The sequence below is a fragment of the Carya illinoinensis genome, chromosome 12, assembly GCF_018687715.1.
Source record: "Carya illinoinensis cultivar Pawnee chromosome 12, C.illinoinensisPawnee_v1, whole genome shotgun sequence".
Classification (NCBI taxonomy): Eukaryota; Viridiplantae; Streptophyta; class Magnoliopsida; order Fagales; family Juglandaceae; genus Carya; species Carya illinoinensis.
Window position 1 is genome coordinate 28,626,391 of NC_056763.1, and position 14,897 is coordinate 28,641,287.

At 35.8% G+C, this 14,897-nt stretch overlaps 1 protein-coding gene across 2 annotated transcripts; it reads right to left on the minus strand.

Moving 5' to 3' along the window:
• Nucleotides 1-503: 503 nt before the first annotated feature.
• On the minus strand, nt 504-4,836 carry LOC122290174 (TPR repeat-containing thioredoxin TTL1-like). Of its 2 annotated transcripts, XR_006236319.1 has the most exons (8): nt 3,422-4,836; nt 2,641-2,836; nt 2,358-2,542; nt 1,942-2,275; nt 1,654-1,858; nt 1,446-1,552; nt 987-1,336; nt 504-853 (listed from the first exon to the last, which is right to left on the minus strand). XR_006236319.1 is itself a non-coding variant. In XM_043097750.1 (7 exons), exons 1-7 carry the CDS (start codon nt 4,354-4,356, stop codon nt 1,184-1,186), a joined length of 2,115 nt encoding a protein of 704 aa, XP_042953684.1. In that variant the 5' UTR covers nt 4,357-4,836; the 3' UTR covers nt 504-1,183. The 2 variants fall into 2 exon arrangements, 1 of the variants encoding a protein (XP_042953684.1); XM_043097750.1 differs by having other exon boundaries at nt 504-1,336.
• Nucleotides 4,837-14,897: the final 10,061 nt, after the last annotated feature.

Genomic DNA, 14,897 nt, shown 5'->3' on the forward strand with positions numbered 1-14,897 from the left:
TCACACGTATTAGCACCGACCGATAGCACTTTTTCTTCTGAGCTTTCTTAATTAATTAATGAATAAAGGTGTGCCTCTGAATCTGTAAATAGTTTTGGGATAGCAGCTAACTTAAATGCCCCCACATGTGAACATCAACCACCTCACAGCACAGGGATCTCCCTCTCTCTCTCTCTCTCTCTCTGCCCCCACACCTCAAATCCTCTAATACAATCTTTTTGTAATATAAATTAAAATTTTAGCAAAAAACAAACAGTCAACCTCACAGAAAAGAGCAATGAGTTGTGTCAACAACCAAGTCGGACCTTTTAATAAAAAAAGAACAACCAACGTTTGAAGAAACACAACTCTGTTGGCAAAGACCAAGTCGGTGTTTTCCCACTTCCTCAACGTTTTTTTCCAGAATGCTCCCTACCGAAGAAAAGCTAGAGAGCATTCGGCCTTTCATTGAAGGAATGCAGCTCGAATTATAGTGAGCTTGAGAGAATATATTGATGCAGTAATTGTAGGGGAAAAAATGGGAATTTTTTATTATTGATGAGATGATTTATAAAGACAATAAACAAAATATAATAGCAACATATTCATCCTTCTTTCACTAACCCAGTAAGAACCCACTGGACATCCAATCTCCCCTTCATGGCTTCCAATTTCTTTTTGTATAAATATCACCACATATACATGTACATAGATCCTCTTCTACCAGCCAGCCAGCCAGACACCTCTCTCTCTCTCTCTCTGTCTCTCTCTCTCTCTCTCTCAAAGTGTAGCTAAAGAGCAAATTAATTAAATGGTACATACTTCTCAACATTCTCTCAGTGAAAGTGGCGGGGGATACAAGAACGAGGCTGGCCTACATGAACATGAAGTAAAAAGAAGTTCCAAAAAGGAAAAGATGGAAATTACTGGGAGGAAGAACAATAGAACCAGAGAGCAATGAGGAATGAATGAATAAATGAAAACTGGTAAAGGAACTAAGCTACTACCTCTCTGGGTTCCCCTGGCATTGGCTGCTAATGAGATTATTTGTGTTTCTGATTATGTCACAGGAATCTGGTAAACCTTTTATGGTGGGAGGACAGATTGGAAGTGCTGTGGCGGATTTCCCACCAAACCCCGGGTTTGGGTAGCAAGAAGAAAATGCAAATTGGGCAGAGAAGCATCGCCGTACAGACATTGAGTTCTAAATGCCGTAATGCCTAACCGAGTGTTCCAACACATCACGAGTTGGGCACACAATCTCCTTAACTCGGCTACCATTTTTGTAAATCTTGAATGTTGGTACAATCCTCACATTCTCGGTGCTTGCAACTTCTGGGCTCTTTTCAACATCCACCTATGAACAAACACCAGAAAATGCTTTCATTCATCTCTCCAAGCAAAATTTTGAGTGGAAGATTTCATTGAAATGCCATTACCAAACGAGAGTAGGTGAGTCAATTTACCTTCAGGAAATTAATGAAAGGGTAGCGGCCGCAAAGTGTGTCCACGAAAGGAGATATTTCCTTGCTTTGTAGATCAGAGACAGCTTTGAAATAGACAACAGACACGCCTGCAAATTTTGAATTTTATTATCAAGAACATCACATGGTATTTCGGACGAGAATGCTTAGAAGATGTTTCCGTTTATACATCCTAGATGAGAAGGGGAACCTGGTAAAGATATTGCAGCTCTAAACTGCTCAAGACCCAACACTTCTTCCACTTCACCGCCAAACTTCATATTATAAACCTCTTCCCCACGGGATTTCTTCAATGCAACTTGAGCATGGAAAAGTGATTCTGCAACTTCATTGTCTTCTGGAAGTTCCCTCCTCAAGACCTCATAATCTCGTACTGCTTCCACCCACTTTTCCAACTGTAATCGGTAATATGTAAATGCATAAACAATTCCATAAATACCAATGAAAGGATATGGAACGGTGAAGTTGAGCTAATTACCTTGATGTTTGAGGCAGCCCTCCGAAGAAGGGCCTTTGTGTAATTGGGTTGCATACTTAAGGCTTGGTCACAATTTTCAACGGATTTTTCCCACAGCCCGAGCTTAAACAAACAAGCTGCCTTATTGCAGTAAAGAACAGAGTTGGAAGGGTCAACCTTGAGACCCTCCTCATATGCTGAGCAAGCTTCGGTGAACCTCTCAGATTTGAAGAGATCATTGCCCCTTGCACGCGCTCTTGCCACCAACCTAACATTGCTATGCAGCACTGCAACTTCAACATTCCGAGGATCAACCTGTGCAGCCTTCTCAGTAGCTGCTACAGCATTCTCAAACCTGCAACACATCATCCATTCTTACTCACCCACAAAACCCTTTGCCCTCTAATATCTGAGGAAAATTAAATTTCTGAACTCACCTTCCCAATGCCATTTCGATCTGACCACGGACAAAATACAGATAAGCTTCAGAAAGCATTCCAAAGAATCTACTCTGTAAGCAGGAGGGGGTACATGGTTCTATTTTGGGAATGTTTAATATGCTTGATTCTGCAACATCAATTTGTTGTAGCTTCAAAAGGGCCTCCGCCCTACACATAAAGAGCTGTAAATTCAATTTGAACCAGTTCAGCCATTTATTAATGTGGGCTGCACCAATCTCTTAAACCATGCTAAAGAAAAATTTTACAAATGGGCTTTTACCTGAGGAGAAAAGTCAGCTCCAGCAGCGATTGTAGCATCAACTTCCCTCAAAACACTTTTCCAATCATTAATCCTCCGGGCATCAGTGCATTTTCTCAAGTGCTTCTCCACAGTCTGCAACTTCTGCAGCTCCATTGGATCTGGATGCACTCCTGGAATACAAAGGTGCCCCCTGGCATTCTCAACCTGCCCTAACCTGTGAATAATTTAAGTTAAACGGGTATGGCCTAAAACTTGTATGAACAAAAATTAGTTTGCACAATGCCAATAAAAAACACTTGAATAGACCAGCAAAATTCTAAAATAAAATGCATTGCATTGGCTACCAGAGAGAGAGAGGTCCCAGTTATGTAGGCAAAATTAGGACAATCCAATGTCTTAAAACGCAAATATGTCAAGATATTTTACATTGCTTAAAATTTACTTTAGAAGCACAAAGTAGAAATTATCAAATCCAAAGAACGAACTGAATTACTCTGGGACACTACAAAATAAATAAAATCATGGGCTTTTCCAAATAAAAAATCACAAAGAACCCATTAACGAAAATAGTCAATTATCAGATTCAAACAAGATAACTCCAAGCAACTTATCTGCTAACAAAATCAGAACCGACACGCTAAAACAAAACGATCAAAGACAGAAGCAAAAACCAACCTAATGCAAATCACATTCGCATCAGAAAAAACCCTAGATCTAACAACATAAGACCAACCCACCGATGCCCACAAAAACCAATCAATCAAAGAAGGCAAAGATCCCAACTTGAAACATAACCCACCTGAGAAAAAGAGATGCCAACCGCTGGTGAGCCCTCCCATAATTAGGATCCAACCTCACCGCCTCCTCACACTCTCTCAACGCCTGTCCTAGCCTCCCTAAAGCAGTCAATGCTGCCGCCCGGTTGCTCCGGTATGCCGCATTGCCCGGTGAAAGCACAATTGCCCGATCATACAAGCTCAATGCCTCCCCAAAATGACCACTCTTGTATTGTTCATTCCCAGCCCTCTTCACCTCCTCCGGATCCACACCTACGACTGATCTCCGCCCGCAGTCTCCGCCACCGCTTGACCTCAAATTAGTGGCGTTGATATTTGAGGGCTCTTTGGGGGCCACACCGCCCCGCATTATGCTCCCGTGGCCGTAATTGCCCGACCCGGTACCTAAAACGTCGGCTCTCGAGCTCCGGTTTGGAGTCATGCCTGTCTTGAGGACCTTCCCAGACGGGCAAATGTTGCCAGTGGGAAGGACATTCAGTGGCGGTGAATTCACGGAGCTTTGTGTTTGTGTATGGGTCTGACCCGGGTATTTTATCGTTTGAGTCGCACCAGAATCGGATCTAGTGTAGACCGATTTGAAATTCCGAGCATTTACGCCGGATCGGATGCCGTCGCCGGCTGTGGGACTACTCTCGCCAGAGCCAGAAAGCTCGCCGGAGTGGTTGTTGGGGCCAGAATCGGATCTTTTTCCAACCGGATTATGCCCATTTCGCCCGGATACCGATCCGGAGGAGCTGGAGCTACTGGTCGTGGTTGTGGTGGTGGTCAGCCCACTGCCTGCAGGTCCGGCGTACCGGGTTCGGAGAGGCGAGACTGGGGAGCCCAGATCAAGCTCTCTGAAATCGGGCTTGTTCGCCTCGAAACTCAGTGAATCCCGGAACCGTTCGTCGAGCGTGTCGAACCCTAGCTCCGAAATGGTCTTCCCGGTATGCGACATTTTCCCACTAAGCAAACAAAACGAAAACTTTCTACTTTCAAATGTTCTGTTTCCCTACAAAAATTTTGTTTTTCCTTCTTCGAAAATTTAACTCTCTTTCTTAGCAATGCGTGAGAATGGGAGTACAGAGACACCGAGTTAGAAGAAGAAGTCTTGGAGTGAAGGGAGAGGAAAGAGAGAAAGAGACGAGGATCTCGTGATACAAAAGAAGAAAGCAAAGAATGAATGTGAGACTAGAAATCTTTAAAAATTGCCTGTGTGAATTTAGAGAGATTTACCAGAGGGAGAAAGAGAAGAAAGGAGTAGGGAAGAAAGGAAAGAGAAAAGCTTCATAATTTGTTCCCTATTCTTTCTCTCGTCTACACCTGCTACTGCTTCTGCTGCTGCAGCCTTCACGAGACAGGTTTCACTTCTCTCTCACTCAAAATCTCCTCTCTTTGTTTATTATTTCTCTACCACCATCTCTCCTTTCCATTCCTCCTCTACAGTTATTTTTGAATTGGAAAATTTTATAAATTATACTTCTCATAAGCTACTGTTTACAATTCACATTGCACGTCCTATTAAAAAAAATCTATATATTTTATAAAAAATACTATTACATCCCATAAATAAGATATAAATGTAAAGTGTGTAATGTAATTAGTGACTGATTTATAAAATTTATATCATATTTTTATCTTACTTACATCTTATTAAATAAGATGTATCATATTTATCAACATTGAATAATTATTTATTATATACTTTTTTATCATCTAATAATGATAAATATACAATATCATATATAGTAAGATATAAATAAAATGGTAATGTAATATATATCATTATTTTTATAAAATAATATTACATACAGTCACTTTTATATATTTTTTATATATTTTATTAATATAATTGACTATATTAATTTTTTTAATACACAATTAATTACATCAATATAATATAAAATATATATATAAAAATAACTATACATAAAATTTTTATTCCCCATATTTGTTTGCACCAACTTTCATATTTTTTCATGCTATCAAATTTTCCCAATAACGCATTAATGGTAATTGTATTAAATCTGTATATATGTGTATTAATTGCATCAGTTTTTCCCTTTAAATCGTTGTCATCTTGCATTTATAAATGGATTATTAGTAATACAATTCATCATTTCAATTATTATTATTTTTTTATTATTTTACAACGTGACATTAAATAATTAAAAATAATAATAAAAAATAGATAATAAATATATTTATTATAATATTATAAAATGGCAGGAATCTTTTATTTATTTTATACCAGTTTAAAAGGTTACCCAACTCTTGTTCCCTCTATTCTCTTGTTTACTACTTATTCTCGCTGAATATTTCCTACAACAATGAATTTTCCCTCAATTGGGTAATGCATCCATGAAGGGAACTTGTAAATTCAAATCATACCAAAATTACTCATAATTTTCATGAGCTATCTTCTATTTCTTAAATCAAATTATCAAAATGGTTACTTTCTCATTCACGATTTCACTTTTTTCATAAATTTTCTAATTTTTTAAGATCTTATTGTGTTTGAGAAACTGATAACTTTGACATTTTCTGTTAATTTGTAGATGGACCCATATTTCATGCAAACGCTTCCCAAAAAAAGTAAAGGAAAAACCTTTTCCTTTATTGATCATCCCTCCTTGTTCCTTTCTGCACTCTCCAGCAAATATAAAGTACATTACATCCCCAAATAAATGAGTTTTTTCACCACGTGGCAGTCACACAGATCGACCCCACACGTGTCACTATTAGGGAGAAATAATAGATCCGAGTAGTGTCAATCAAAACAGTTTGGCTGCGGGGCTCCTTGGTATGATCGATCAGAATCATAACTCTTAGGTGTGAGTGGTTCACACCCTATTGTTTTCTCCCAGTTTTGCCTAAAGATTCCTCACTTCTGTACTCTTTATCTCCAGATTTTTTACCTTCTCACGCAACGCAAGACTGAGAAAATTCAAGTCTTGAGGACTTCCTAAACCGATGAAATTACTTTCGTGTCCCTAAGATGTCATCTTGATTACGACGACTTTCGATAAGCCCAAGAACCCGAGAGGGAAATAATGTGATGTTGTGAAGGTCAGAGACGTAGGTAGACTGGCATTGTGGTGGATAAGGGTGGGATTGAGGGTTTGTTTTGTTTGGAGAGGAGCGTCTCGACACAAGTAGCTGGCCATGTGCAGGAGGCAGTGGCGTGCCAGCTGGCCCATTCAGCAAACAAAACCTGCTTACTAGGACCTAAAAGGTTGCGTCCAGCTAAGCAAATGACGGCGTCACCACGACTCCCTCTATTCTCTACTCTTTTGGGTGCGTCACCCCATGAGCAAAGTAACGGGCGTTAACGGGGATGGTGACAACCGACGAGAGAGAGAGAGAGAGAGAGACACGAGGCGACTTGTGGCAGAGAAGGGGATAATGATGACCAGGCAATCCAAATCAAGCCAGGTGGATGAAAATTGATTTATTACAAAAATATTTTTCCCGTATTTTGATATTAAATCCTAAATAATATTTATATTTTAAATTTTTCATAATTATAATAAATAATATACTTAAGAGTCATATTACGTGTGTAATATATGGTTTAATATTTAACTTTAATTTTTTTTAAATAAAATTATATCAAATGGATGGTACCTGATATAAAAATCTTTTCATAAAAAAAAAAAAAAAAAAAACAGTTTGCTAACCAAATATTTAATGCTTGGAACATGGAAATTTAAGTACAATTTAGAAAGGTCTTGGATAGTGTAACTTGGTTTAAGAAATAAAATAATGTGTAGCAGTAATTAATATTTTTGAGAATTTTCAGGATAATGTTTTTTATTTTTATTTTTATGTGAATAGCATTAATTAGTAATGGATGGATCTGGATGCCAATATGTTGTAGCTTGTTGTCGACTTGTTTTTGGAGTTAATTGGAGGTTGTGATGTGCCGCCTTCTTTGTTCTTTTGGTGTCGTATTTGTACAACCTTCTTTTATTGCAATTAAATCCATTCATCTACCCTTGAAAAAAACAAGCCAGCATCTGAATCTGAATAATTTTAAGAATTTACAAAATGAATATAATGATTGCACCCCCCAAAAAAATAAATAAATATTAAACTTGTCCGTGTTTGAGACCAGATCGAACATTCATCGTGAGGCAAAAAACACATGTATCTCAGTTTAACCATGTTGAGTTACCATTTTTGGCAAAAACAATACACAAACTTCGGTGCTTAGGATAATTAATACATTATTATAAGTTAATAATACCTATAATTAATCACTAATTTTGTGTCCAACCAAACCCTTCTAACCATGAAAAATGATTAAATGCTTTGTTTTGTTTTTGTTTTTCCAATTATCATGTTCTAAGCACATATCTACATGCATAGAACAGTATATCGAGATGATTGGTGTGGTACTTAAGAAATAAAAAAAATATAAGTAATGATATACACAACACATTTCACAATAATGTTGTAAGATGATGGTATTTTTATATAATAATATTATTTTTATAATATGTTTTACAAAAATACCTCTCATTTAAAATATTGTTGTGAAATATGTTGTTAAAAATATTGTGTAAATCATTTTCCATCTTGAAACTACCCAATTTTCAATATTGGAGACAAAGACATTATATGAAAATAAATTTATAAATTAACATGATTTACTGCAGTATGTTAAATTATAAAATTATTTTTATTATAAAATAAATCTAATAGAATATATGAAATTACGTCAATTTAGAAATTTATTTTAATATAATTTTTTTGTATTTATAAGAGTTTGTGTGCAATTTTATTATTTATAATTATTTTTAAATTTTAAATAATTTAACAGAATAACAGTGAGGTTAGAGGACCAATACACTTAATAGTTCCTAATATGAAGGCTCACGGCCTGCATCTTAAATGGCTGATGATCACTTAATTCTTTATGCGAAAAATCCGGTTGGGTAATTTCCTGGTGTATGTGTAATTAATAGTATGATAAATTAGTTACTTACCAGGAAATTAAAAACATAATAATTCAGTATGAGATATTAATGGGTTCCAGAATTATTTTTCCTCAAAGCATTTCATCTTCTTCTTCTAGGGGAAGCTTCACTGTACCCACCCGCAGAGATCCATCCTCCTGGGGCTTTCCTCATGTCTAGTATATTTTATTAGTAAGTACCCTTCCCTTACAAAATAATAAATTATTACAATAATCCTTTTTTTTTTCTCAATTTAATTTATTATCTAAAAATCTTAAAATAGAGTGAAAAAGGTTTGAGGCTTTGAGCCCACCTCAAACTTTGAGTTCATATTTTTTTGGATGGTGTGGTTATGACCATAATTATTAAATGTTTTATGCTTTGCCAAAATACATACGTAAATACATGCAGTATATATATGTCATGAAAAATGATATTTGTAATTTTAGAATGTGCAAGTCACGTGTATTTTTTAAAAAATAATAAATTTGTGACTAATGAATTTTTTTTTTAATAATAAATCATACTTTAAAAAAAATATAGAATTTATACATTATATAACTGTATGTAACATTACTACGTGAAAAATAATATATACACAATATATTTTTCAACACTTTACACAACATATATTGTAAAATAAGAGTATTTTTGTAAAGTGGTGTTAATTTTATAAGATAGTTTACAAAAATACCCCTCTTTTTAAATATTATTGTGTAAAATATTGTAAAATGTGACTGTGTTTATCATTTTCCTACGTTGTATAGCCGGCCACCAACTTCTGCACTATTGGGTTCACTTCAACCACCCCAGCCATCACTGCATTTTTGTGAGGGGCCTTTATATTTTTATATAAGCTGTATCAGAATTAGGTGCTCTTGTTGCCCTTTATGACACTTTGTACAGTCAGAACCATGTAATGCCTTTGGATTATGATTCTCTAAATTTTTAAAATTATCTGAATTGTAAAAATTTAAGAGGTGGATGAATACCTCTTGCAATATGTATTAAACTTCAAAGTTACTCAAGAGATCCATACAGATAATGATAAAATGAGACAATAAAATACAATTAAATTCCTTATAGGGTATTTGCAAATTTCCAAAGATCTGAGTTCCCATGAGGGAGTAATGAGGAAGTCCTGTAGCGGCAACTAAGAACGTCTCCGACTTGGGAACCTCAGAGAGTGTAAGAGTACGATTACAGATATAAATCCTAAGGAGCTTTGCATTAGAGTTCAGAATTTGCATGAGAGTAATGTTTTACAGAGAAGGGGTGAAGAGATGGAAATGTTTGTGGATAAGGGACTTGGTCCTAGAGTTGCAAGGGCACGTGATGGTCTTGTGGGGGAAGGACTTTGGCAGTGTGGAATCCTTTTCTATACCTCTCTGCATCTGTCTAACTGGCAGTTCCATTTCTCATAACCTATGCTGATGATGAGGGTTTCTCAGGACCTGCTTCTCTTATCCACTTTTTTTTTTTTTTTATTGAAATTAGGCCTTATAATTAATTGCGCTGTTTCTGGAAGTTCTATAAATTTTCCAATGTCCAATTGATTGCTAAGCACTACCATCATGCCATGCTCTTGTTTTCCGTTCAATAATATTGAAACGAAAGCTTCTTCTGCAAAATGTTGACTTTGTGTTGCCACTTGCAAGCTTCTCTGTCTTGTCCACCACATATTCAATATGGGAGAGAATCCACATGGCAATGATAAAAGAAATAGGAACATGTGTTGCAGATGTAGGACATAGTAAAAGAATTTTGGATCAACGGTACTGATCCAATTTTCAAGTAATGATGGCTTTTGTTGCCAAATAGGTACTGCAGAAACCCTCTGGGGGACTCAGATTATCAATCTTAGAGGATAAATACCCCAAAAAAAAAAAAAAAAAAAAAACCATTTTTGGGGAAATTATCATTGGTAGAGCTGTTTGCTGTTATTCAAACATAAATTGAGCCATCTCGGTCATTATTTAATAGGAACATACAACAGTGGAAGCAAGAATAGTTGTGACTTTACTTAAAAGCACACCACTTAAATGCATGCATGACAGAAGTTCAAGAAGGTATATATAAATTATATGAGGGTGGAGAGAAGAGAACCTCCGATTTCCAGGAAGCTCGAGTGCCATGTGAGTGATATAATCCAAGAGTACTAGAAACCAGAATGTCTCCATGTGAGGATCCTCAAGTTGCAAGAGTAGGGATAAAAAAAATGTGTATGAGTACGGATCGCATAATTTTTGGAATTTCCAGACACAATGATCACAAGTGTCAGTCATCAAAACCATTTCAAGGATCAGTTGATAGATTGGTTTGTTTCACAAAGAAAGCAAGCCAGCTCACATTTTAGGCTTTGATATCTCAACAATCAAGCAAAGGAGCGCATCATTGAAAAAAAAAATCATATATTTAATTAAGACTATAGATTATCTCAGTTATTTTCAAATATCTTGCATGCTTGGCAAACCAGAAAAAGGTCAAGAAAAATATGATTATATATATATATATATATATAGACTGGATGACATTACCATAACCAAGGGCACCTTGGATTCCTGCTCTAACAGCGAAAGGGTTTCGATGAGTTCCTCTCATGGCTGCGCTGTTATTTTGTCCTGTGCTTTATACGGTTTAGTCATTGTTTTTAATCGTTGTAAGGTTTCCTCATCTTCTTTGGATCTTTATCATTTCTTTATTAATCTTTCTTTTAGAGAGGCTTTTGCTGAGTTTGAGTGAACATTAATTGACTCGATCGGCCAAAGCAACACATCGTAAGTGAATAATGAAAATATTGGGTCAGAAATTGTTTTGGTTTCTCGACAACCAAACAGCCATATACATACATATTCCTTCATTATATACAGTGAGATACAAGGAGTCCGGAATGAAGAGTTAAAAAGTGACGTTTTACAGCCAATAAAGATGAGTAAGAGAAATTCAAATATTAATAGAGTAGAGAAAATCAAAACGAAATACGTATATTCCATTCTAAGCGGTGCACGTTTGGCAGGATCTTTACATTGACACTTCATTCCATTTTGGTGTTGTAGACCCGTGACGGTGCATGATTTGTGTGAGATTCCTTGCTGTGTTGTGGACCCTTGGCATATTGCTCTAACTTTCTCAGAAGATGGTTTATTTTCATTGTATCCATTTCGTATTTTGATCATTTTATATGAACAGCCCGACAACATAATGGGAGGGCCGCTCATCTCTAAGGGAATAGAGAAGAAATGGCGAGTCCCTTAGTAAAATTATGTGAAACAGAAGTGTTGCATATAAAAATGGATTTCACAAAAGTAAATTCTGGCTTATTGGGATATGTTAAATATACTTTACAATAAAATTAGTAACTTTACAATCCGACGTACCACATCAAATGACATCAGTTTGTGAGTTTATCTTTGTGTAATTACTTTGTGGCTAAAGTATTTCTAAAATACACACAATTTAAAATTTAGCTTAACTTACCGTACACGGTTAGCCAATAAAGCATACCGGCCAGTAGCTGCTATTATCAGACTTTGTAATAAGGAACTGGCAGAGTTTATACTTTATACATCTGTGTCTGCGAAAAACAAGGAATCTATACTCAGTGTTTGGTCATTGAAAGAAAAGAGGAGCTCCAACGGCATGTGATGACCATTGAGTTAGGAGGTCAAACAATCATATTGGAGACTTTCTGCAATTTAAAGTGTGAACAAATTTAGAAAGCCTCCCTCTCTATGTCGTTGAAATGCTCAAAGTTTTGACCCCTTTCAGAGACCATGTAATGAAGTGGAGACCACTAAGATCAGTGGTTTTTAACAATTTGACTCCCCAGAATCTTATCAATGATGATTTTAGAAACATCTTACTTTCAGGATTTTATAGCCAGAGGGGCATCAGTTGCTTTCTGCAGACACCACAAACACAAGAACTGAAAATTAGCAAAGCAAATGTAACTAAAAGTAAGTTCGAGAATTGAGTAATCCTCTCTAGACTTCCTGTTCTTATCTTTATTTCCCCCCTCTTGGCATTGCTTGTAGTTTTTATAACAATGCTTATGACAATAGATTACACATTAAAATGGCCCTAATCAATTATAATTTTCAGAAGTGCTGAAGTTTAGTATGGGTTGTATGTGACCCAAGCTCTGCATTTTTGTTGGTATGTCCGTTTCTCAGAAAAATACAGTACTTGAAGGTGGCTATATTAAAGTCTAGCAACAAACTTTGTGGCTCCAAAGGCAATCTAAATATACAAGGCATCCAACGAGCTGGTTTTCCTGTACTGCTCCTAATCTTAGGTCCTTTTTCATGATTTCAGTTCTCAAAACCTTGATCCTCCTCACATTAATGGCTCTCTTTCATTTGTGTCTGCTTTCTTTCGGAAAATCCTAGAAGAAAATGCAGATCCACCCTGACTGAAAAAAAAAAAGACCACCTGTTGATCTAATGCATTCGTTCGCCATATAATAGAGTCGAACCTAAAATGTGTGCTCCAACCTGCATAAGCAAAGCTATTATTATCACTGTTTATGTATTTTGGATAAGCTATTTCAGATACTTTATTTGATAATTTCCTGATAGAACTGTGAGAATCTCCACCAAACAGAAGACAAGTGTCACAGTAGAATTTGAAATGATTGGTCATAATCCTCAGCTGAAAAGCCTCTTGACCCCAACATTTTTCTCCGACAACAATGTTATGTTCCCTAATGATTGGGTAGAAAATATTACTCGATGGGTCCTGCATGATTGCTTTTTGATCGACAAATCAAAGGAGCTATAATTCTGGAGGCCCTTTTTCCCTTGAGCAGCACTCCTTCACTCAACTAGTCCGCTAATGATTTGGAAATAACTAGTATATGATTAGGCTCCTTTGGAATTGAAAACTTCACTTCAACTACACTCTTCTCAAACACCCTAAACATAAATATTCAAAGATGATTAGCTTTGATTCCAAAGTAGGTCCAATACTTTTTTTATAACTTTTCTTCATGACGATCTGGATTCATTATCCTTTCTTCTCTTTTTATCCATGGCCTGGATCCCTCACATCTGAACTTGTCCAGAATTTGCTTATTTCCCATCAAACAGTCCAAAGAATTTTCATGCAGATGCATATTGATCAATTCAGAAGTCACCCACGCTTTAAATTTTCTTTTCTGATACATCTTGAATTTAGTTACTAGAACCACGGTTGGATCAAAATTAATTCTTGTTACTATTTTGATGTTTGCAAAACCAGAATAAAAGATAAAAGATAAGACGCATAGGACATGGGTTTTACATGTCTGTTCCAGAAGCTGCCAATTCTTCAACAAATCTATTGCAGAGTATGAGACGAAAAAGTGTTTTCCTTTCCCTTGGGAAAGCATCAAATGATGATCTTCAATAAAAACAGCAAGAGAAAAAAGAGAGAAGAGAAAAAATTATTGTAGCAGTTCCTTGTTTTAAATGGCATCATGTCTGTTGGGGACCATGAAATGGCGGTTAGGAAGCATAGCAGATATGGATCCTAAGAATGTCAACCACATGCATCTAACGAATTTGGGCATATTACATAAAAATAATTACTGGCAAGCAGATCAACCGCATACATTGGCATATCAGGATATGATGCATATATTGTTAAATGGAAGCATTCATGAACTGTCGGAATATGGGCACCCATCACATGAAAATCAAAATGGATGAGACACGGATTCACATTTTCACATGGGGCTCAAGCCTCAGAGTAGCCCCTTTCTCTAAACTTCTGAGTCTTATGCTAATCAGTCATCCCAAGGAAAGTTGAGCTGTGTAGCATGGTGCTTGAAACATTGAAATTTGAAATAATTTGTTTGCATTTTTTCCATAGTCAATAGAATTTACACCTAAAACTACACACACACACACACACATTACACCCTCCAAGTACCATTGACATCTAATAAAGCCTTTTGGGCTTTTGTTTAAAACCTGACGGTTGAGATTGTGTTACTTATTTCACACTTTTTTCAACATCTCAAGATTTGGCACTTAAGGCACTATCACCAATTCCGTTAGAAGGATAGTTTTTATATTTTTGCGGTCTGTCTAAGATTAGTGGGGACCGCATGTGTTCAGGATAACCTTCTTGCATATAAATAACTGTTGGACTTTCTAAAAAAATAAGAATAAAAATAACTGTTGGTCCAGCCTCATTTAACTATACGAATAATGATAGTCTTACCACTATTTTATCACTCTTTTACCACTTTTTTTAATTTTTTAATTTTTTTTAAAATTTTTCTTTTACTTAATGATTAAGCAAGTGACTATTACTAAAATTATATATTTTTAAAATTTTTTCTTAATGGCTAAGGATATTAAAAAAATAATTAAAAAAAATGATAAAACAATAAATACACTATAAATGGTAAAATAGTGGTAAAAGAGTGGTAAGTGTATCATTACCCTTAACTATATTTATGTATACTATATACATCGAAATTGAGAAATATAGTATATCAAATTCTTGAGAACAAAGATAATATTAATCAGAACAAAAACAACACTTAACAACA

Coding starts and splice junctions, on each gene's coding strand:
- LOC122290174 (XM_043097750.1), bottom strand. CDS start 4,356: ATGTCGCATACCGGGAAGACCATTTCGGAGCTAGGGTTCGACACGCTC. Junction 2,543..2,640: donor GAGCTGACTTTTCTCCTCAG/GTAAAAGCCCAT, acceptor TTGAATTTACAG/CTCTTTATGTGTAGGGCGGA. Junction 1,553..1,653: donor AGCTGCAATATCTTTACCAG/GTTCCCCTTCTC, acceptor CAAAATTTGCAG/GCGTGTCTGTTGTCTATTTC.